At 50.8% G+C, this 21,228-nt stretch overlaps 1 protein-coding gene across 1 annotated transcript in view; it reads right to left on the reverse strand.

Annotated features, from left to right (window-relative positions):
• Positions 1-8,105: 8,105 nt before the first annotated feature.
• LOC144149841 (laminin subunit gamma-1-like) overlaps positions 8,106-21,228 on the reverse strand; it is a 124,628-nt gene continuing 111,505 nt past the window's right edge. Inside the window, exons 2-6 of the mRNA XM_077681572.1 lie at positions 15,704-16,005; positions 13,352-13,482; positions 11,715-11,887; positions 8,370-8,509; positions 8,106-8,294 (exon numbers count right to left, since the gene is read on the reverse strand). Of these exons, the coding sequence (XP_077537698.1) occupies positions 8,106-8,294; positions 8,370-8,509; positions 11,715-11,887; positions 13,352-13,482; positions 15,704-16,005 (935 nt within the window). The remainder of the gene's footprint in view (positions 8,295-8,369; positions 8,510-11,714; positions 11,888-13,351; positions 13,483-15,703; positions 16,006-21,228) is intronic.

Below are 21,228 nucleotides of genomic sequence, written 5' to 3' on the forward strand. Positions count from 1 at the left end.
CTTGTGGAACACCGCACACAGTCTGACACAGTAGCCCTGTACTACTCGCTTCCGACCAACTATATTGGCGTGTATATCTTCCAAGTCCACCAATGATATGTCTTCAGCCTCATGGGTACTCGCGCAACTCCGTTGTCAGGTGGCAAATAAGAGTGTCGCACACGCAGCACCCGTTGTGAACACCGACTTATCCCCGTGAGCACGCAAACTTCGCAATGGGAAGGCGCGCGCCGCGGTCAGCAGCTCAGCCGGCTCAGCCACGGAACAGGGAGGATTGCGCAACTCGCTCTTCGTTGTCTCAAGTCGGGACAAAATTATTTGGGCTTACTTCCGGAATAATGGAGCGGAAGTCACGTGAGCGGCCCTGTCAACATCACTCCATGGATGCTCCATGGGGCAGCGTAAACGTTGCGTCTGATACTATGCATTAACAGTGTTAGGAAAAACTTCTAACAAAAATTTCTCTCTGTTTATGATATTTTATGGCCATAACTATGAAGTTACCGTAACACTGTAACTTTGATGTTCCTAGATACGAAACTGACTATAAACTCTGGCTCTCATCCGCTACCTCGCAAGCTCGAGGCAACGCCGTCTGCTCGAGGTTTCGGCGGTTTCGGTTGTGATCGTGTGCTGTCGAAAAAAAAAAAAAAAAAGTGCGATCTGCTAACGGCGGCGCTACCAATACGCCCGAAAAAGGTGTTTTTGGTAGCCAAAAGTCACGGCGGGCTTTCAAGGAGTGAGGTGGAGCTGTTCCTCAGCTGTCGGAAAAGTGACCTCGCCGGTGTGTAGTACGACTGTGCCGCGCCCATTCACGCCGGTCAGCGTACGTAGTAGCGGTTAGTGCTGTCGGCGCAGTTTTCTTGGTTTTGTCGCAGGTATCTACCTGACTGAGGAGTAGGAAAGCAAGCTAAACGTAAGGGACAGATGTGGCGGTACACCCCTGCAAGTAGTCGCACACATGAGTGTTTTGGCGTCGTCCAATACGTTGTTTTGTTTGTTACCTGGTCCCCCCCCTCCCCCCCTTGCTTAGTACGCGTGCCTGTGTGGACACAAGGTCGTTGTATAGTATCTGCTCTTCAAAGGTAGTAACTCTGAACTTCTGTGACTTGATCGTACTATACTCGGTGACAACTTAAGAACGGCAGCGGTACTCGCAACTTCGTTGTCAGGTGGCAAAAAAAGAGTATCGCACACGCAGCACCCGTTGTGAACACCGACTTATCCCCGTGAGCACGCAAACTTCGCAATGGGAAGGCGCGCGCGCCAGGGTCAGCAGCTCAGCCGGCTCAGCCACGGAACAGGGGGGATTGCGCAACTCGCTCTTCGTTGTCTCAAGTCGGGACAAAATTATTTGGGCTTACTTCCGGAATAATGGAGCGGAAGTCACGTGATGTTGACTGGGCCGCTGCCCTGTCAACATCACTCCATGGGGCCGCGTAAACGTTGCGTCTGATACTATGCATTAACAGTGTTAGAAAAAACTTCTAACAAAAATTTCTCTCTGTTTGTGATATTTTTACGGCCATAACCATGAAGTTACCGTAACACTGTAACTTAGATGTTCCGAGATACGAAACTGACTATAAACTCTGGCTCTCATCCGTGTGTCATCCGCTACCTCGCAAGCTCGAGGGTTGGCGCAGGTGACGACATGGTCGCGCGCCGTTCACGTGGAGGAATGGCCTTGGCCTTGTCCGATTGAAGCGCTAGACACCTGTACGATTGGTACACGCGATTCGTATGCGAGTGATCGTTACGACTGTCACCACGACTAGTCGTACGCGTGAATTTGAGACACATGGCCTGATGCGGGTGTGCGCCTCGTCGGCGCCGCTCCGCCCACTGTTTTTGCTCCATGGTCAACTACGACGATCGCTGAGCTGAATTTGTAGATTCCACGCGTTTGTACGCAAGAAATCGATAAAGCAGGCAATCGTGAAGCGTTTTCTGCATCGGAAACAGTCCGCGCACACGCCGGTCGCGCCTGCCAGCTCGGCACACTCAGCGGCTCGAACCGGCGCAGACCACGGTAGCAACCGCTTGTCGCTGCTCTTCCGAATCAATCTGATCGCTAAAACGAAGTACCACCTGCGAGAAAGTAGGTGTTAGTGTGGTGAAAAATTGTGCTAGGGATTGTTCTCAGGGCTTATTTTAAAAGCGGCGATCACATATCTGCCGCGATGCAAGCCTATGCTTACCGGCCGTGGATGCCACGGCGCGCGGTGCGCCGAGCGGCCGAGAGATGGCGATACCTGCGCGGAAGCATCGAAACAGGCTACGCAGATGTCTCGGTCACCGATCGCTCAAACGGCAGTTGTAGCTCAAATAGTTTCACATGCGAGAAAGGGGATGATAGTGTGGTGAAAAGTTGTGTTACGGATTGTCATTCGCAGTTGCACAGATAGCGGCGATCAAATATTCGCCGGGACGCTAAGCCTAAAGTTTCCAACACCCGAGCCGACCAGAGCAACGCAAGCCGGTTGCGGGCTCCGGATACGGTAACACGGAAGCAGAGCGCCGGGAGAGACGCCGGCCGCGTACGGAACAAATGGCGCATGCGCAGTCGGGTCCCGGTAAACCCGGTAGCAACGTAACGAACGGAACGGCCGGAGCACGTATGCTCCGTTCGTTACGTTCGTTACGTTGCTGCCGGGTTTACCGGGACCCGACTGCGCATGCGCGCGCACGTACCGGGATCTTTCCGTGTAGTGAGACGGAAAACGTGTTTTAGCACTCCGTAGCGTCGTACCGTTCGTTCCGTGTGACGGCTGATTAGCCGAGTTGTTGCAAAAATCCACACGCTAAAAATACGTAAATAAAGAACGCAGTTTCCCCTAAAGCATTGCAAATCTAAAATAAATCGCGCTCGGCCGGACGCATTGTGAGGCAGGGGCTGCGGTGGCGGCGACGGCACCAGAGCGAGCGCAGGTGACGACATGGTCGCGCGCCGTTCACGTGGAGGAATGGCCTTGGCCTTGCCCGATCGCTACGGAGTGCTAAAACTCGTTTTCCGTCTCACTACACGGAAAGAGCCCGGTACGTGCGCGCGCATGCGCAGTCGGGTCCCGGTAAACCCGGTAGCAACGTAACGAACGTAACGAACGGAGCATACGTACTGCTAAAACTCTCTATTAAACTTCAGGAAGCCATACACATCACCCAAGCATACCTCAAAGCTCGTGGAATATAATGCGCCCCCGAAAAATTCGTCTTCCTCACGCTCTGTGCCCGCACTTGCAAAAAACGAAAAGACCGAATCCCCAATCCAGAGTTAACAATGAACAACCAAGCAGTACCCACAGTCTCCCACCTCCGCATACTCTGTCTCAGCATCCCCAAAAATGGAAGCAACTCTCAAACCTTACCTGCATTACAACGCACCCTCACACAACTCACGCACCTCACGTCACACATTGCCCACCGCTGCTTCTGCCTTCAGGAGGACACTCTTTGAATAACACAAGCAATACTGATCAGTCCTCTAAACTACGGCATACCTTACCTGGCTCTCAAATCCGGCAAGCCTACAAACCTGCCCTTGGCTTACCCCCTCAACATTCACGCACAAGTTGCTCAAACTAGGAGTGCGCAATAACCTCAGAAAAACTGCACGAAACTCATCGTTACTCCCAAACTCACCGTTACTCCCAAGCACACACCTACCGGAAGAGACACCCTTACACGCCTCGGATATCCAGTACTGCCCAAAGCCGACCTTATGCATGGAGCTGATAAGTTCCCAGCCGAAAAAAAACCATTGGAGGTACAATTGGACCTGCGAAAAACACCGTTGGGCAAATTGGAACTCATTGCATTTCCAAATGGTTTCAACTGCATGGTTCAATGGTGTTTTCAGCTGGTCCAATGGTTTTTTTTTTTTTCGGCTGGGTTCGTGTTTTAATCTTGCTTTTCGTGTAGCGGTTCTCGAAGAAAAGACACAATGAGAACCGTGAATCGGTTTTCGGGGGTCCGCCAAGACGTTTCAAGGACTGCGAGACCCCTCCCCTTTGTTTTGCGCTACCAAACTCTCCAGGCGATATAAAAGTTGGCTTTACTGCATCACACCCGCGTAACTCTGGATTTATTTTTGCGGAGCGCACGATGGCAGCTTCGCTCTTTCGCACAACATGAAAGTTATGCGGAAAAGCCAGACATTCCAAAGGCGTGCGTAGAACCTGTCACAAGAGCGAATCAACTATTAGTACTCTAGTTTAGGAGCCAACTCCGCCTTTCTGCTTCACCGCGGAATACCCGATCACCTAGCTAACCACTGCTTTAAAGCAAACCAGCGACGACCAGCGAAATTGTTTAATGAAAACCTCTAGGTCCCTCAGCAACAGGCCGCACAAAAACCTTTTTACGTAACATTAATGCACTGATACTTATGCATGCTCAGTAAAAGAGGCTCACATTAACCGCGTGCCGTTTCGAACGAGTAGTCACGGGCTGTTGTTGTTGTTGTTGTTGTTGTTATTATTATTATTATTATTATTATTATTGTTATTATTATTATTATTATTATTACAACGCCAATTTTCACGCAGTTTGCTGCAACCTGAGGAGTAAATGTTGTGGGCAAGGTTTTCTTTACGCGCTCGGCGTTCTATAAATTAGTGTCAAATATACGTGCCCGAAACCGAACACAACTGTCAGTTGAAAGACCTATACAGTCCACCCGCAAAAAATGCAGTGACCGAGCAAAAATCAGTCCGCATAACTTCCTTTTTTATACAAAGTGAACAAATTTACATCGAACTACACCAAAATTGCAGCGGTGTTGGACTGAGCACAAGCTAGTTTTTCAGGTACCGACGAACGCTACAGATGCATCACTTCCGCAAAGAAGAAAAGGAAAGGCGCCCATGCACTCCGTACAGACTCAATAACCATCGAAACTGTTACATGTAACCAGTTTTAACCCGCGGCTATCCGTGCGGCCGGTGTGTGCGCCATCGCCACTTTAATAATTTCAGGGACCTTAGCCATAGAGATAATTTACCTTAGCCACTTTGACGCAGTCGCGCCCCCACCGCCCGCCGTTATCTGCGATTCACGCAGTTGGTAGCTGCGCGCGCTCTGCTGCGACAGAAATAAACCCAGCCACACTCTCTCCCCTTACTGAAGTTCTAACTCATCTCGAACCTGATTTTTTTTTTTTTTTTACACGCATGCCGATCGGTTTGCACCGGCGGAGTTTTTTGCGTACACAGAACCGCCGGACTTTCCTTTCACCTAGACACATAAAGTTTCGCTTTAAAATGCTAAGAGGTGTAAACGCTCTAAAAATACTATTACTAAGGCTCTCGCAATCATTTGCGCAATGATCGAAGCTGTTCAAACGAAACCCGGGAACCGACAGGCGAAAAACATGAAAACGTAAATGCGCCCCCGCTTCGTCTCCAGCTCCCCTGCAGCGCCGCGCGGTCTTCAGCCTTGGTTTCGCTGTTTGCGCACCCAGCGGCTGTGGAAACAGCGGCTTCCTTCGCCGCCACCGCGAGCTAGTTATCCACCGTGCCGGCAGCTATCGGTGGACGCCCACCACAGGCGGCGATGCCACGGATGGACCGGCCGGCCGCCCCCGCGATGTCGCGCGCTCTCCTAACCTACTTGCGCAAACAGCCGCCGCGCCGCTACTCGTCCGCACGTCGCAATTGCGAAAGCACGCCGCGCATCGATTGGCCGAAGGAAAGGTTCGGCCTGCAAAGTTGACGCGACCGCAGAGGCACGCGCAAAAAGTTCTGGCCTTATTAAGGCGCGCGCTACGGGCGCATGCGGGCACGACACAACGCCACTTCTCCAAGTCATCTGGAGGAGGGGAGTGCTCCAGATTCCCCAAAATAGTCCGTAATGGTGCCTGACGTAACGGTCCTGTTTCCCCTCGGGCTTGGGGTACTTCTAGGCGATCCCGTGGTCAACGCACTCTATCGACCAATGCATGTAAATCGAATTCGGCGAACTACAGAGACGATCATACAATCTGACTCGTGGTGTCACAGCGCAGATCTCACTTTTGAGTCAAACTGTACGATCGCCACTGTCGTTCGCCGAATTCGCTTTACATGCATTGCTCGATAGAGTGCGTTGACCACGGGATCGCCTAGAAGTACCCCAAGCCCGAGGGGAATTTCGTAGGCCGTGAGGGCGGGGAGACGCCATGAGAGTGCTATCATATTATTGCGCAAGCTCTTGGCTATGACATGGGCGGGCAGTGTTCGCAATCGGAACATGGGCGTGCGTTTGGAGGTGCGTTGGAAGGTGCGATGGTCAGACCACGTCGAACAGCCGCGCACTTGCACACGCACCGGTGTTCCGCACAACGATCACCGCCGAGTGAGAGACGCTTCACACGCCCATGGCATTATTGATGTCCCAATAAGGTACGCAGACGCGTCCAATTACATTGGGAAGAGGCAAAGGCCGGTCTCGAGTAAAGAAAGAAAGAAAAAGGTGCCCTCGCTCATTATTCTAGTATAACCATCCTAGAAAGGCTTAGGAACACTTGAGGAAACATCTGTGCGAAAAGTGCTTCCCGGTCGGCATGGGTGCACATACATGACCTCTCTGGTCAAGTATAACAAGCCTCAGTCTAAGATATCTATTTGCCTTGGCTTGTGGATTGATGGACAGTGGCATTATACAAATAAAAATCTCACGCCGAGAGAGGAGACAAGCTAGTTGCGAAATCGCGTACAGTCACTCTAGCTCCTCTCGGAGTGCTACAAAACCTATTGCGCAGTGTGCTTCGATCGCCACATTGCACGCAGATGACCACGGTAATTTCGACCAGGCGGAAGCCTCATGGGGCCAACTGCATGCACCGGAGACCATTTGTTAGAGGCGTTAGATAGTATGCATTGCCGCAGAGGGGGCTGCGGAAGTGCTCGTCCCACTTCCGGGAAGCGCACGCGCTCGTTTCCTCCCTTTGTTCACGCTGTTGAGCGAATTCCAACTTAACTGCAAATAAGCGCGCGCGCGCTGCGACCAATACCCCAACAATGAACACACCCTCTGGACATGCAAACATACAAAGCACCCTGAGATCTTTCCTGCAACCAATTCCTGCCACAAAGCGCCCTACTTGCTGGGAGGCATGGGTCACACCGCCTAAGGAGCTTGAAGAGCTCTAGTGGACCACGCTTGTGAACCACGTCAAAAACACTCCAGGACTATAGCCAGAACTATAGTCCCTGTAACCTAACCGAGAAGCCGAGCAGTCCTTTGGACACGGGTTTCAAAATAAAGTTTATCTCTCTCTCTCTCTCTCACCCCCAGCTTCCGTGGCACGCACAGGTGTTCAACCAGCGCGGCGGACGAGGCCCGTTTAAGGAAGTGACGTTCGCTCCAGCTGGTGGCGTCCGTTAGTCGACCCAAATGTACGGATAACTAGCCTTTGAAGAGATCAGGAGCGGGCAAGACAAGCAATAAATACAGAGGACGACTCCATCACTGGGCTCCACTGGCGCCCCGACGTCCCCCGCGCGTTTGGCGTCGACGGGTACCGCGCTTGTTCTCCCCTAGCTGGGCTTAAAAGCGACGCTCCTTGAACTGTTCAGGGGGTATTGCAAACTTCGGCAACGTTCGCTGCTGTTCAACTAGAAGTTCCCTCGATGTGGGCGCACCGAGGTATCTCCGAAAGGCTCATGTGCGGCGGAAGCTTGGACGCCAACGATAAATGATGCGCGCAAATTGATGTGAGCTGTCGCTCTTTTTCTCGCTGTCTTTTTTTTTTTTTTCAGCGTAGATTGAAGTATGTGGAGTTAGCACATCTGAACAATGCAGTTTTGCTGTCGACAGCCCAGCTGGGTCATTTTCCTCGCAGCTGACCTCAGTGCACTCATTTCCGCGGCTGCGTTTGTAAAAAAAATCAATTTCTGCGACCTTACCGTTTTGTTCTTAATTTAGGGCGCTATTTTTTAGTCATAGCAACGCCAATTCCACCGTGTAACCAATATTTAGTAGCTACGTAGGAATTAAACAGACCCTGACTTCCAGAATACAAACGAGTGAGTGGTCAGCACCCGAAACTAACTTGATCGCCAATGGGCGTAGGAGGTACGGATCACTACGGCTTGGAAGGCTGCAGGAACGTAGCTGGCACGCGCCTACCCACCGGGCCGCTCGCGTTCGTAGGACTCCCGGTGTCGGCTCTGGGTGTCGCCCCGAATGCGCTGCTGTCCCCGGTGCTGCCACTGCGTGCCGGAGGCCGCCACGAGGCACAGCAGGTGCAGGCAGAGGAGATGCAGCAGCAGAGACGCGCTGGCGGGGGCGACCATCTCGGCGGAGCGGGGCGACTTGCACAGCGGAGCAAATCCGACGCGACTGCTACATCGGGGCCCGGCACTGGGCGCGTTTCATTCGTGCCTCACCGTCGGCGACGCCAGAGCGGCCAGAGGTGAAGCGGTCCGGTCTGCCCACGCGGCAAGCCTACACGCGCGCGGCGGGGGCCGGCCCCCTCCTCCGCGACCACGCTCGGAGGCCGCTTTCGGCAGTGCCGCCGAGCCCGGCGCTAAGGTGTGCGCGGGAACGACGCTCGTTATTTCTCCCGGTGAAGCAGTGCGCGAGGTACCCGTAGCTAAAGTTCCTTCATCGGCTCTTGCGGGGACTTCGCTCGCAGCCAACGGAGCGCGCGTCGCCCAGCTGAAAGAGGCCGTCGCCCGTCGCAGAACGACGCAGGAAAAGATGGACGACGACGACGGCGCTCTCGTCTCAGTTCGTGCCACATGTGTTACCGCTTTCGTGTCTGTGCAGGTACTGCCCGGCGTCTTTCGGAGAGGAGGGGAATGCATCTGCAACCTCCGGCAAAGTCGTACTGCTATAATCGTTCGTGCTGAATGGAATGACCTACGGGTGAAGCGTTCAGGCGCCTTAATATCGGGTGAAATAAGAGAAGAGGAAAAACCACCAAGAAAGTGCAAAAAAAAAAAAGAGAAAAAGAATGCTCGTCTCTTTACCTTTTCGAAGTAACTAGCTGCCAATGGCATGTGGAAGGTGCGTGTATGTGTGTGCGTGTGCGTGCGTGCATGCGGGCGCACGCGCGCAGACGCACGCATATATGTACATGCAGACATACACACGTATACTGTATATTACACACACACACACTCAAGCTGTAATAATTCTGTTGCACAAAATCATTGGTTAATATTAGAGGGCGAAATTTACATGCATCCCACTTTTGCGAGTGCTCATACGCGTCTCCCGGCGGCGGCCACTATAAAGAAAACGCAATGATTTTAACAAAACAAAGACAGAAAACAAAAACTCCGGTAAATTACGTTTTAGTTTCCGGTGTCAAGGCACATATGTTAGGCAATCGGAGCCAGCTAATAAATAAAGCTTCTCCACTCCACAGAAATCCCGCGTCGGTCTTAATGTCAGAGATGCGCGTCCCCGAAATTGGGCCGAAAATATGCTGTCGTTCTAACTATATCGGGCATATTGGGGGCCGAGCGCGTAATATGATGACAACGCCAGCGCACCTCGCAGCTATTCAGCACAGTTGTTTTATCGATTGCCTTAAAAAGCCGCTCCGTACCCTCTTATCACCCTCTTCCTTCAGCCACCTGTTCGCCTCCGGTGCTTCATATTTTGATATAAGGTGACACATATTGCCCGTGGAAGAGCGTCTTTCCAGCAGTGCATTCGTACTTAGAAATAAAGCCGACTTCGAGGAGATCGGTCTAACCTTGGTCTTTATAAGCTGGCTTTCACATATATCGGGCTGCAAAGTAAAGCCTACTCGAAAAGGAAAAAAGGCCAATCACTGCGATCTGATGTAAAGAATCTAGCGACACGGAATTTTAATTTAGGTGCTTAAGTTACACACGCCTATAAACTGCTCGGATTTCGTCGGGAATCTGGAGTGTATCTGTACATACTTCCCTTATGCCGGATAGCATACTTCCGCAATACAAAATACATCCCCCTCGCGAGGGGCACGATCAAATGCACAGCATTTCCGAGGGGGTGCGCCGGCAAGTCGTATGGATTACGTATTGGTTGTTGGTTTTCTTGTTACACGCTGCACGTCATCAAATTTGCGGTGGGCTACAGCGGGGCGTCCCGGCAGCACGAGACGCGACCAGCGCTGCTGGTCTCTCGATCATAGTCTCGATCGCGGGACCTGTGTCGCCATCTTGCGGAGGCGCGTGACAACTTATGGCGGGTCTCTCGATCATAGTCTCGATCGCGGAACCTGTGTCGCCATCTTGCGGAGGCGCGTGACAACTTATGGCGCTTTCGAAACAAACCATAAATGAGTGAAGGATATAAGGCGCTATCGGTGCATCGAAATCCGTGTTGGTTGCGTGGCTCAATCGGTAGTGCGCCCGGCACTTGCCGTTCCGCCCGCGCCGTCATGGGTTCGAATCCGGGCGCCGGAAACTGTTGTTTCTTTTATAGTGTAGTGGCCTGGCTGCGGACTAGGCCGAACGCCGCGTGACATTGTGAGTTACTAAAATGCTATGCATTTAAAAATCTGCCAGCTGAAAGCTGCTACCTATAATTAAAGCGTTTGTGAGGGGTGGTAGCATAGAACGCGTGGCATATTTCGAAACTTCGCTCCGTTTTTTTCCCCCTTTCATCGGTTTCCGAATAGGTGGCGCTTTCAGAGCCAAAACAGATTTGCCGAACTCCGCGCTGTCGCAGCAAGCCTAGGGCTGCGCACTCGGCCGCAAAGCTGACATTCGGGCGAATTAGTACGGATGCATGAAGAGAACAGAGAACACCAGGAGGGACACGCGGAAGGTAAGAGGTGCGATACTTTCGCGAGATTCGGTTCCCTTGTAGGTACGAGCCCGGTGTTTCCTGTTAAATGTGGCGCCATCTGTTGGTTCGCTTTGAACACTCTCCCTACTCTCCTGCGCAACCGCTAAAATAAACTCATTGTTCGCTCTTCATGACCTAGTGGAAGAGTTCCGTTCATTCAATGTTCATTTTAAGTCCTTGCATCAGCCAATGTTTGGCAGGCGGTTTTTAATTTACCCATGACCTCCGTGCCCATGACTTGCGTTGTGCTTGTGCAAAAGTAATACAGAAAAAAGAGCTCATCATGGCCTAATGGTAGAGTCGCTGGTTCTGGCGCTAGCTGGCGCGGTTCGGGCCCCAGCCACTCTAAGTGTCATTTTTCTTTCTGCCGAGTGCCGCGATTTCTTAGCTCTTTTTATCGTAAAATCTTCCTTAAGGTGACGTCTACGCGTTGTTTACGTACACAGAGGTTGTTTGGTACCTTTTAAGTCGGTTAAGCGCGGTTAAGGCGCGCCTTCAGTGCCGGGCGTGTACCTACAAGAGAACGGAATGTCACGTTACTTGCGCTTTGTCCCTTGTTTATTTCGCTGTTTCCGCCTGTATAGCTATTCAGACCCAACGTTCTTAGACGTATTCCCTCCTCCACAGCCGAACCCCGCTTCCGGCAGTCGACAGCTTCCCGTCTCTGCTTTCTGCACTACCACAAACTAACTGGCGTTGCAACGGGAAAACGACGCCAGCCTGGATGAATTCGAGCGATCATTTGGGCGCTTTAACAAGGCCCATTTCACCTCGCCGTGAGCTCATACCACGCGGTACTGCACTGGAATCCGAGGGACCGGGGAACTCGACAGGCCTGGCGGCCCTTTGTCTTGGCTTCCTCTTTCGCTCCAAAAAGGAGCGAAAGAGGAAGTTCAAACATATAAAGCGGCCGCAGTCGAGCGGTGCGCGCATGCGGCACTCACGCTGGCACTCGTGGGCGGAGGAGGAGGTGGCCCTGCCCCAGGCCTGGTCGTTGTACAGGTCCATGCAGCGCTCGCAGTTGTCCCCGGCCGTGTTGTGTTCGCAGCGGCACAGCAGCTGCCGGTCGCCTCCGGGACCCGGGTCGCAGGCCGAGGCGTGGCCGTTGCACTGGCACCTGCAGTCCAGCACTCCATGCAACGCGCAGCTCCGATCGCCTTGCAAGAGGCAGCGACACTCGCAACTGCACCGGGGAGCTATTCCGAGGACATGGGCGTAGTCTGCGCCGGCGTTACGCGAAACGGGTGCTCACGGCTTCGGGCAGCCCTCATCGTGCCCCGTCCGAAAGGGAAACCATCGGAGCGAGTGTGATTGTCAAGAAATTGAAGCCGAAAAGGTCTCGCTACAAATCTGGCCTTTTCTAATCACCGTTTTTTTTTTTTTTGATGGGGGGGGAGTAACGTGGAGAGAGAGTAACAGGAAGCAAGAAATGTAGCTAGTGAGGCAACTGCCCATAGCGAACCATAGCCACGAAGCTTTGCACTGACGGCATAATGCAAGCTGAAGTGGTGTAGCAATTTGGGATTGTTGGTTCGCAACTTTCGAACCGTAGCGCAGAAGGCCAGGAACAAAGAAAGGACGAGTGGACACACACACTTTGTGTATGTCCACGCGTCCTTTCTTTCGCCTTCTGCGCTGTACGGTTCGAAAGCAATACAAGCTGTTTTTTTGTTGTTGTTGTTGTTGTTTGGCTGCAGGCAAATTTTAACGGGATAGGGAAGCGACACGTTGGCTATTATGGCTCAAAGTCTTTCCCAGCGACAACTGTAAACCATTTTATCTCAGGGGGTACTTTTATTTAACCGAGGCGGGTCAGGTGCGTTCGTCGCCGTGTGTTCGTCGCCAGTATCACAGCGTATGCGTCGCCGAAGGTGCCTACTCGTTCTTTCAAATCCTACTGATGCTTTCTTGCAGTAAGGCCATGCTTGCGGAGGTGGCCAGACTTTTTTTTAGTTTTATATTTGGCGTTGTAATCTGGGCAGATATTTTGTCGACTGGCCCTGAAGTTCTCAAAGCCCGCGACAGCGCTCCACCCGGCCCTTAACGCGTAAAAAAAGTAAGCCTGCTTCAGCTACACGCAGCGTTACGGACGTAGCAACGGGTCTCCGTGGCGTAACGCAGCGTGCCACTAACAGGATCCGCAACGGATTTCCAGAAGGTACAACGGGCCACTACAAATAAATTTTAGGGTCCTCGAAATAAGTTTCGAGAAGCGGGCACAACGAAGAGGGGATTGCGATACGGAGCCAACGAACATGGCTGGCGTTGCAACAAGCTACAGTAATTTAATTCTCTCGGGTTTCCCCCCTCCCTCTTTGTCGCATTGGTACTTCACTCTGTATATCTTTGGTCCTTCATGCGATCATATCCCCCTCCACAAAACTAATAATGACGGAAAGGACAGAACCCCTCACACGTTTCCTCTCTTCCTCTTTTCTTTCCATTCTGACTAACTGGCTGCCCGTTATCTCGGCCAATTCTCCAACGCCGTCATTTGCCGAGCATGGTCGACCTCATCTCCAAACGTGCAGAGTTACGCGAGTGCAGTGCAAAGGAGGCGAAGGCGCTCGGAATCTCTTACCTTCCGCCGACAGCGAGATCGGCGATAGCGTAGTAGTAGGAGCGCAGCACCTGCTTGTCTCCGAAGATCTCGTCGCCGAAAGTGTTCAGGCGAGTCAGCACGATCCGGATGGCCGTCGCCGTCACCCATTCCTGCGCCAGGCAAAGAAACGCTCGCAACACGGCCAGCGGGGACGACGCTGGCGGGTTCAGTTTTAACACCGGTCTCTACTAGAGTCACCAAAGAAGCTGCACTTAGTGACAGTGACAGTGTAGTCCTACCACTGGAGGTTGCAATGGTGCGCCCACAGAGAGATGACAGCCCCATGCTACTGTGAATGCACGCCACGGCTAGCTGCTGGAGTCTTTTTCAGGTTGATTCCATTCAAATGTGCTTCGCGTGCGTCAAAATTTTGTCGTTGCTGCCTCTGGAATGAGTAGATACTGGCTTCCCTGTAGCGTTTTAATGGAGCTCCACTATAGTGAAGCACCCCAGTACAAAAAGTAACGCGCACAATACAGGGCGCGAACATGGGCTGAATATATGCAGGAGGGACTTCACTGCACCTTTTTATCTTTGCGCGTTTGGTTGTATTACCAAACAGCCTCAGAACCTACACATTATCCAGTACATGCATCGCTAACGTTAGCGAAACGAATTTCTGCCGAAGCAAGGCTCCAGGCCGAAGTGAAGGTGAGAATTCTGGAGAAGCCGTGTTGACACCAAACCAAGTGCCATGAGAGTACGGTAGAAAATTTTCAATTCGTGGGCTTTATACTAGTTTCGGACTACGTTAACCGAAGTTATCGTATTTCCCTAATGTTTCGCGCGTTTGTGGCTCGGTTCCTCCTTAGTACTCCTCGTTTTAGAATGCAGACTTTTGCGTTAATACCTGCTCTGTAACAGTTCTGTGACCTTTTAATGGCGGAAAACTTTGAATTAAACTGGCATTATTTTGCGTCTAACCCAGCGCGCTGCTCAGGCATCGTTCACTAAAAATGATTTTAATTGCAGGTCCTCCAGAGGAAGGTTTTTCCCCACTGTCCACTTCTCGTTTAATGCTCTAGCAAAATTTTGTTCGTATAGTTCCCAACGGAAAAAGGAGAAAAGGAGAAAACAGATTTAGATTCGAAATTTGTTTGCAGGTTCGAAATTTAAAGGAAAAACTTGAAAGTTTCGGCATTCAACGGTGGTCTTCTTTTTTTTTTTTTTTTTTTCGGAGCACCGCAAAATGGCTGATCGTCGTGGTGAGAGCAGATGCCAAAGCCGCGTAAGACGCATCGCTTACGACACAAGAAAGAATTATCGGTAGCCGTTAATCGGTGGCGACAAGGTGAGCGGCCTCGTCCATCAACACCCCGAGACCTAAAATGACGGGGTGGGAGGGGGGGAGGGGGTTAGGCTGAGTAAGCTACCTCGAACAACGTAATCACATTTGGGGATTACTTAAGAAACATTTTATATGCATTTGCGCTACTGCATAAGAGTACAATAGATACATACTCGAGCATAGGTATGCAAAATGAATACCACATTTGTACCGTACAGTCATAGGCAAATGAAAAGCGAACACGAAAACATGAACCGGAACACGCAAAATCGAATAATTTGGCTCGAGGAGATCACACAACGACGCGGTTGTGATATGTACGGAAAGTCACGTTTACTAACTTTGCTACTGCTTTGGAGTGATGCGAAAATTTGACTTGCATAGAAAGAAATTGCGCTCTCTGTGTGTGTTCGCACTCATACTTGCGCGTTCGCATTTCATTTATCCATGACTGTACATCGGCACAGAAAATACCTCACTTGAGGCATTGAGTTTCATACTGATATGAACTAGAAGGAAATCTGAAGCTGAAGTCGCGGGCCGTCGTGGGCGCTGCCATTGCAGCTCGCGACGTTCCTCGCCTACTTGGCTTGGTTAGCCACATGGCTTCTTTTTTGTCTCGAAGCCAAAATGAACGAAAATGGATGACATCGATTCCTTGTTCATCTTGCACGAAGCTTCTAAATAATTCCTGACAAACAAGTCTTTCTGAAGCTTCAATGTTAGGATGACAAAACAAATCAGACTAATCTTCTGCGGCAATATTGCTTTTTTGCAGCCAGAGGCAACTTTTCAGCCTGTTCATGAGCCATACCAAGGACCAGTGAAACGTGCCTGCCCATGTGCCTGCCCGGGACATGACGCAACGCTCGCTGAAGCGCGGCTCCCTAGACAGTGGCGCCAGATTTCCCTCTAGTATGTGTTAGTATGAAACTCTATGACCTGAGGGTCATCTTTGGGCAGCGTGGCAAGTTCTTCCTGCCAGAGGTGTACCCGAATAGGCGCCGCAGCGAGGCTGAGAGAGAGAACATGGAGAGGCCCACCTGCAGGAGCTTGCTGTTCTCGAAGTGGAAGGCCGAGGGGCGTCCCTCGAGCGTCGAGAAGGCCACGTTGCCTCCCGACAGCGGCGACAGGCCGCTGTACTCGCCCGTGCACAGCGCGCGCGTCTCGTCGGCGTGCGTCGCGTACGTGCTGGGCCGCAGGCCGTACGTGTCGTGGCACGTCGAGCTGTAGTACTGGTACGGCACCCACGGGGAGCCGGGCCGCGTCCTCTTGTAGATGGCGAAGCTCTCGGGCCGCATCGAGTGGAACTTGAGCCGCACGTACGTGATGTCGAACGCCCGGCCTGCATTGCAAATGGGCGGGAGCGGTCGTCAGTGTCCGCGCTAACCACGAGCTCTGTGGTGCACAGCACGAAAGAGCACGGAACTGTACGGGCACTTCAGCAAAGTGGAAGAAGCCTTAACACGCGGCGCCGAACCCCCCCCCCCCCCCCCTCCCCCCTCCCCCCTCTCTCTCTCTCTCTCTCTCTCTCTCTCTCTCTCTCTCTCTCTCTCTCTCTCTCTCTCTCTCTCTCTCTCTCTCTCTCTCTCTCTCTCTCTCTCTCTCTCTCTCAGCGTGCGCTTGCTTGCGAGCTAGCTGCGCAATACTTTTGCAGCATTCCAGGACGAACTTGCAACTTTTCTCTTTCCATCAAGCTTATGACAGGGCAGGAGTCTCCAGAGTCCTGGACGAGCTACAGCTTCCAGGTGGGCCACACAGAAGGCGTACAGGTGCCTGATGAAAGTACATGTAGTACGATGCCTAGCTTGCCCACGCAGAAAAAAAAAAAAAAAAATCAGAGCCCTTCCAGCTCTCGTTGGATTAGCTATACTGGGGTTTAGCTGTATTGGGATTTGCTATACAGCTAAACCTCGATGTAACGAATTCCTGTATTTAACGAAGTTTCTCAATTTCCCATCTACAGCCCCATTGAAACCCATGTGTTTGCGACCTCTATGTAACGAAGGCGTTGTGACAGTTAACCTCCATGTAGCGAATTGGCTACGCTGATTAGTCATTGTTTTTTGAACTTTTTTTGAAATATCTCCCAAAAGAAACGCACTAGTTTCGCAAATTTCGCCCGCACCGCAAAAATACCGTGCGTTTCCACGAGTGAGTGCGGTGTCAGCTCGAGTCTTTTGAGGTGCTAGGCCTGCCTGTCGGTGTGCAGTCGCGCGTCTCCACTGGTACCTGTGGTTTCGACCGGCGAGGAAGAAGAAGAACTTCCCCGCCCGGTATACAGCCACCAATTTTGAGTGCGGAAAAGAGCGTCAAGTTCGCGAACAGGCGCCCTTTAACTCTGGTTCTTGAAACTCGTTAAGACACCGAAAAGCGTCAACAGGCCAAAGTAACACTTAGGTTACGTTTGTGAATAACGGGGGGTTAGTGACCTCGTTTCTTTAGAGTGTTGTATAGTGTCTAAGAAGCCCGTGCGATAGCAGCAGGTGCGAATCACGCAGTTTTTCACTGTCAAATGAATCCCTGTATGGTGAGTTCGTCTTCACTGGTGCCCAGCATTTTGGTTTGCTTCATTCACAAACCTGCATGTAACGAAAAATTGGGAATTTTTGTCAGCTTCGTTATAGCCAGGTTTAACTGTATTGAATTATAAGGACGGTGACCCGACCTCTACGTCACAGACGAAGGACACGCGCGATTGGTGGATAGAGACAATGACTCTGCATTACAGCGCGCGTGCGCCGCACAGGTGGCAGCCGAAGAGCGCGCGGCATTGCGCAATGTAGGACGCCGCGCGGCAGCGGCGGTGGAGGGGAGTACAAAGTGGGGCTTTGACCGTAGACCCTCCGTAGATGGCTTTCCCACAAACAATCCAGCTTACAAACACCAAGCCTACACCGATCCACGTAAAGTCTACTTCACCGCTGAACATAAATGCATTGCTGGGAAGGCGTTTCTGCGTGCAGTGCAAGTCGTCTTACTTCAAAAGGTGGGGCCCTGAGCCTCTTGATTTATCTTTTATGAGTTTTTTTTTCTATGCTGAACACACCCCTCTGAGGGAATTGTTGCCGCTGGTGCGAGACCCTGGGGATTCTAGCCATATTCAGCTTCTTAGTGGAAAACGGCAAATTGTGTTTATGTTATAGTAAAGTATAGTATAGTATAGTAAAGATAACCGCTGGTCATTAAGGGTAACAGAGTGGATCCCTAGAGAAGGCAAGCGTTGCAGGGGGCGGCAGAAAGTTAGATGGGCAGATGAAATCAAGAAGTTTGCGGGGATAAGTTGGTCACAGTTGGCACAGGACCGAGGTAATTGGAGAATAATTGGAGAGGCCTTTGCCCTGCAGTGGGCTGGGCGTAGATAGGCTGGTGATGATGATGATGATGATGATGATGATATAGTAAAGTCAAGTTAGGAGTGTACTGCGCTGTTTCCTGTGGCAACTGAAAGTGGTGATTTTTTTTTTTATTTACTAACGAATCAGAGTCTAGACCACCTGAACTGTTGCTTTTTATTCAGCCTTCTGACATGGAGGCTTCGTGGCTATAGCGAGATATGGGCAAAAGAGCTCACCAGCTTTGACCTCACACACACACACACACACACACACACACACACACACACACACACACACACACAAACGGTGTTGATTAACAGGCTTGCGCGAAGAACAGGAAACGTCACGCTAGATTCTTGATTTCCATTGGTCGTTGGCTAGCCGCTATCCGAGACGGCGACCCGCGGCAGGTGCGGAATCTATCAACTGTGGCTTATCTTTCTCAGCGCAGGTCTATTGTCGAGACGGTGCTGATCGATCACAGGAACATTTCGCGCAATTTGTGCAATCACGTAGACCCGGCCGATACGCAGCCGAGAGTCACGTGAGTCTTGTCATTCTTTTTTTTTTTCCTTCTGGTAGTAACCACTTCCAAAATTTTCACTAACCACAACATGTGCAGGTACTTACGAAAGTAATTAGAACAAGGGTTTGTTAATGTAAGTGAATTACCCGCCCACCCCTCCATCGCGCAGTTGGGGGGGGGGGTGGATGCTGCCTTCGGGATATCGCACACGAACTTACACCTTTGTGGGACTATGACGCACAGGCATACAAAGCCCCCCCCCCCTCTAAATTCCATACATGGGGGGGGGGGGGGGGGGAGAAACGGACGAGGCCGATGACTCTGCCTATTATCAAATAATGACTTCCGTGAATCATCTTTGTATCGCAAGCTACGCGATAACCCATTCGCGGGTTAGATATAACGCTTCGGTGAACATTACTGCGGGGGTAAAATGAACAAAAGAATAGGAAATTTACGTAGAGTATGGCATCAACCCGAAGTTTTTCTTTATCCTTAACGTGAATAAATTTCTTGCTTTCAGTTTTTTTTTTTGTTACGTTCCCTTCTTTCATGCTCTCAAATTCTCAGCCCCTCATTGCAGTCATCTCTCTCTCTCTCTCTCTCTCTCTCTCTCTCTCTCTCTCTCTCTCTCTCTCTCTCTCTCTCTCTCTCTCTCTCTCTCTCTCTCTCTCTATCTCTATCTCTATCTCTATCTCTATCTCTCTCTCTCTCTCTCTATCTCTCTCTCTATCTCTCTCTCTCTCTCTCTCATCAGTTTTGTTTTTTTGTTTCTTTACGCAGTGGATTTTTCTTGGTGCGCACCCGGCGCCGGGAGACCGAAGACAAGCCGGGCCGGGCCGACAGATAGCGCAGCGGTATGTTTCCATGGGCTATATTTGTTTCACTTCGACCCTTGTAAACTTCCGCGGCCCATGCGGCTCGCACACGCCCTTCTAGACACGTCGGCACCACTTCCCGCCGCCCTCATTTCGCTTATTCGCGTTTTCCTCCGAGTTGGCTATGTCTGCTTTCCTACAAAGGACACCCACCAGCCTCCAACGGTCATCCTCCTTTTTTTTTTTTTTTTTCTCGCCCTTGGCTGCATGCTTCACTGCCGAACAGATCAAGTACCGCGGAGAAGCCATTGGTGCAGGCAGTCACGTTTTTCATTCACTCTATCTGGGACATTACCGACGTTCTGGAGCTACTTTGGCTCCCCAATATTATATATATTTATGCATATTTTCTATTTCCCTATGTCTTTCTCCCTGCTCTGATTGCGTGTTCCCGTTAGCTGATTTGGTGTGATGTAGCTTATTCACGCCTAGTAGTGCATCTCCTAAAACTGTGTTCACTTTGCCACTTTTTTTAGTCAGTCCCTCTTCGTGATTTTTTTTTCCAATCCTCAAATGACAGCAGTTTATCTAGACCAACTGCATCTTTTTTCGTTATTAAGCCTCCCCACATCGGCCAAGCGCGCGTATTCGTTACTACCGCGAGAGGTGGGCAAACGACCTCGCTAGCATTCACCTCACCTCAACCTCAGTGTGACCATTAAGGTTTGCGGCATGCTTGGCCTAGCTCGGCTCAACATCAGCCGAGCTCATTTCATCGCCTTCCCCTCAACCTCTCCCTGGCTACACCTCACCATCGAAGTCAGTCATTTAAAACAGCCGGCGCCGATTTCAAAGCATTCCTTTAGTTAAAGCCGAAATGAAGTCGATGGATGCAGAACAAAGACTTTTCCTGTTCGTATTTAGAAGCCGGCCACAACTGCCAGCAACCTGCAAAATGATCGCTCAATAATTTGAGGAAGCCAATTTTCGTGGTTCGTGCTAACCGCTGCAGCGGTTCATCCGCAATGTTCAACGATCAAAGTGCCCGCCGGATGAACACGGAAGCGAAGACTAGCTGGACTAAAGAAGTTGCAAATAAACATACGGCGCGTATGCATTATATGCGCAGTTTAAAATAAGGTCGTTGTTGAATATACAATAAATTAACATTTATATGCATGTCTTTTCCCCTTATTGCCTCTGTTGTGTGTAGTTTTCCTGCGCTTCTACATTTCTACATTTTAAGCTTTGTATAATGATGTCTGGCAACATTTAATGTATTGTGCACTGGTTGAATATCTTCCTAATCCCCCTCTATGTAATGCCCTCCCGGGTCCTTAGGGTATGTAAATAAAATGAATAAAAATTAATAAAATAAAAAAAACCGCGCACAGGCTTAGAGGGTGTTTTGTTTCAAATACATGCTTCATTTCCTGGTGCACAATAAAGATAGCCAGAAGGTGGAAAATGGCGCACAAACAAAAATAAACATGCTTATTTTTAATCTCATTTGTTAGCCTAAGCTTCGCGCTCAACCTCCCTTATGGTGAAAAACATCAGCTCAGGTTAAGGTCAACCGTACCTCCCTTGCTTAATTTGAAGGTCGTAGCTACCCGTAACCGTATCTCACGTGGTGATATTCTGGGGGCAAATTAACGAAGCTGCTTTCACTTAATATATCACCAGAACAATCTGGAAGTGACCAGTGCCCGGGAGCGTTTAGATTTTTCACGAAACGCAAACTGATAGCCAAAGCGCCGGCTAGTCACTAATTGCTCGTACGATATCGTACGTGCGAACAACTTTTATTATTGTACGCGCTGGCCCACTTCAGGTTGAGCCATCTCTTCCTGTAGTGGTGACTCGGTGGCCACGGCGCCATCAGG

Source organism: Haemaphysalis longicornis, unplaced genomic scaffold, assembly GCF_048455015.1.
Source record: "Haemaphysalis longicornis isolate Haplotype H1 unplaced genomic scaffold, Haemaphysalis longicornis Haplotype H1 scaffold_1, whole genome shotgun sequence".
Taxonomy (NCBI): domain Eukaryota; kingdom Metazoa; phylum Arthropoda; class Arachnida; order Ixodida; family Ixodidae; genus Haemaphysalis; species Haemaphysalis longicornis.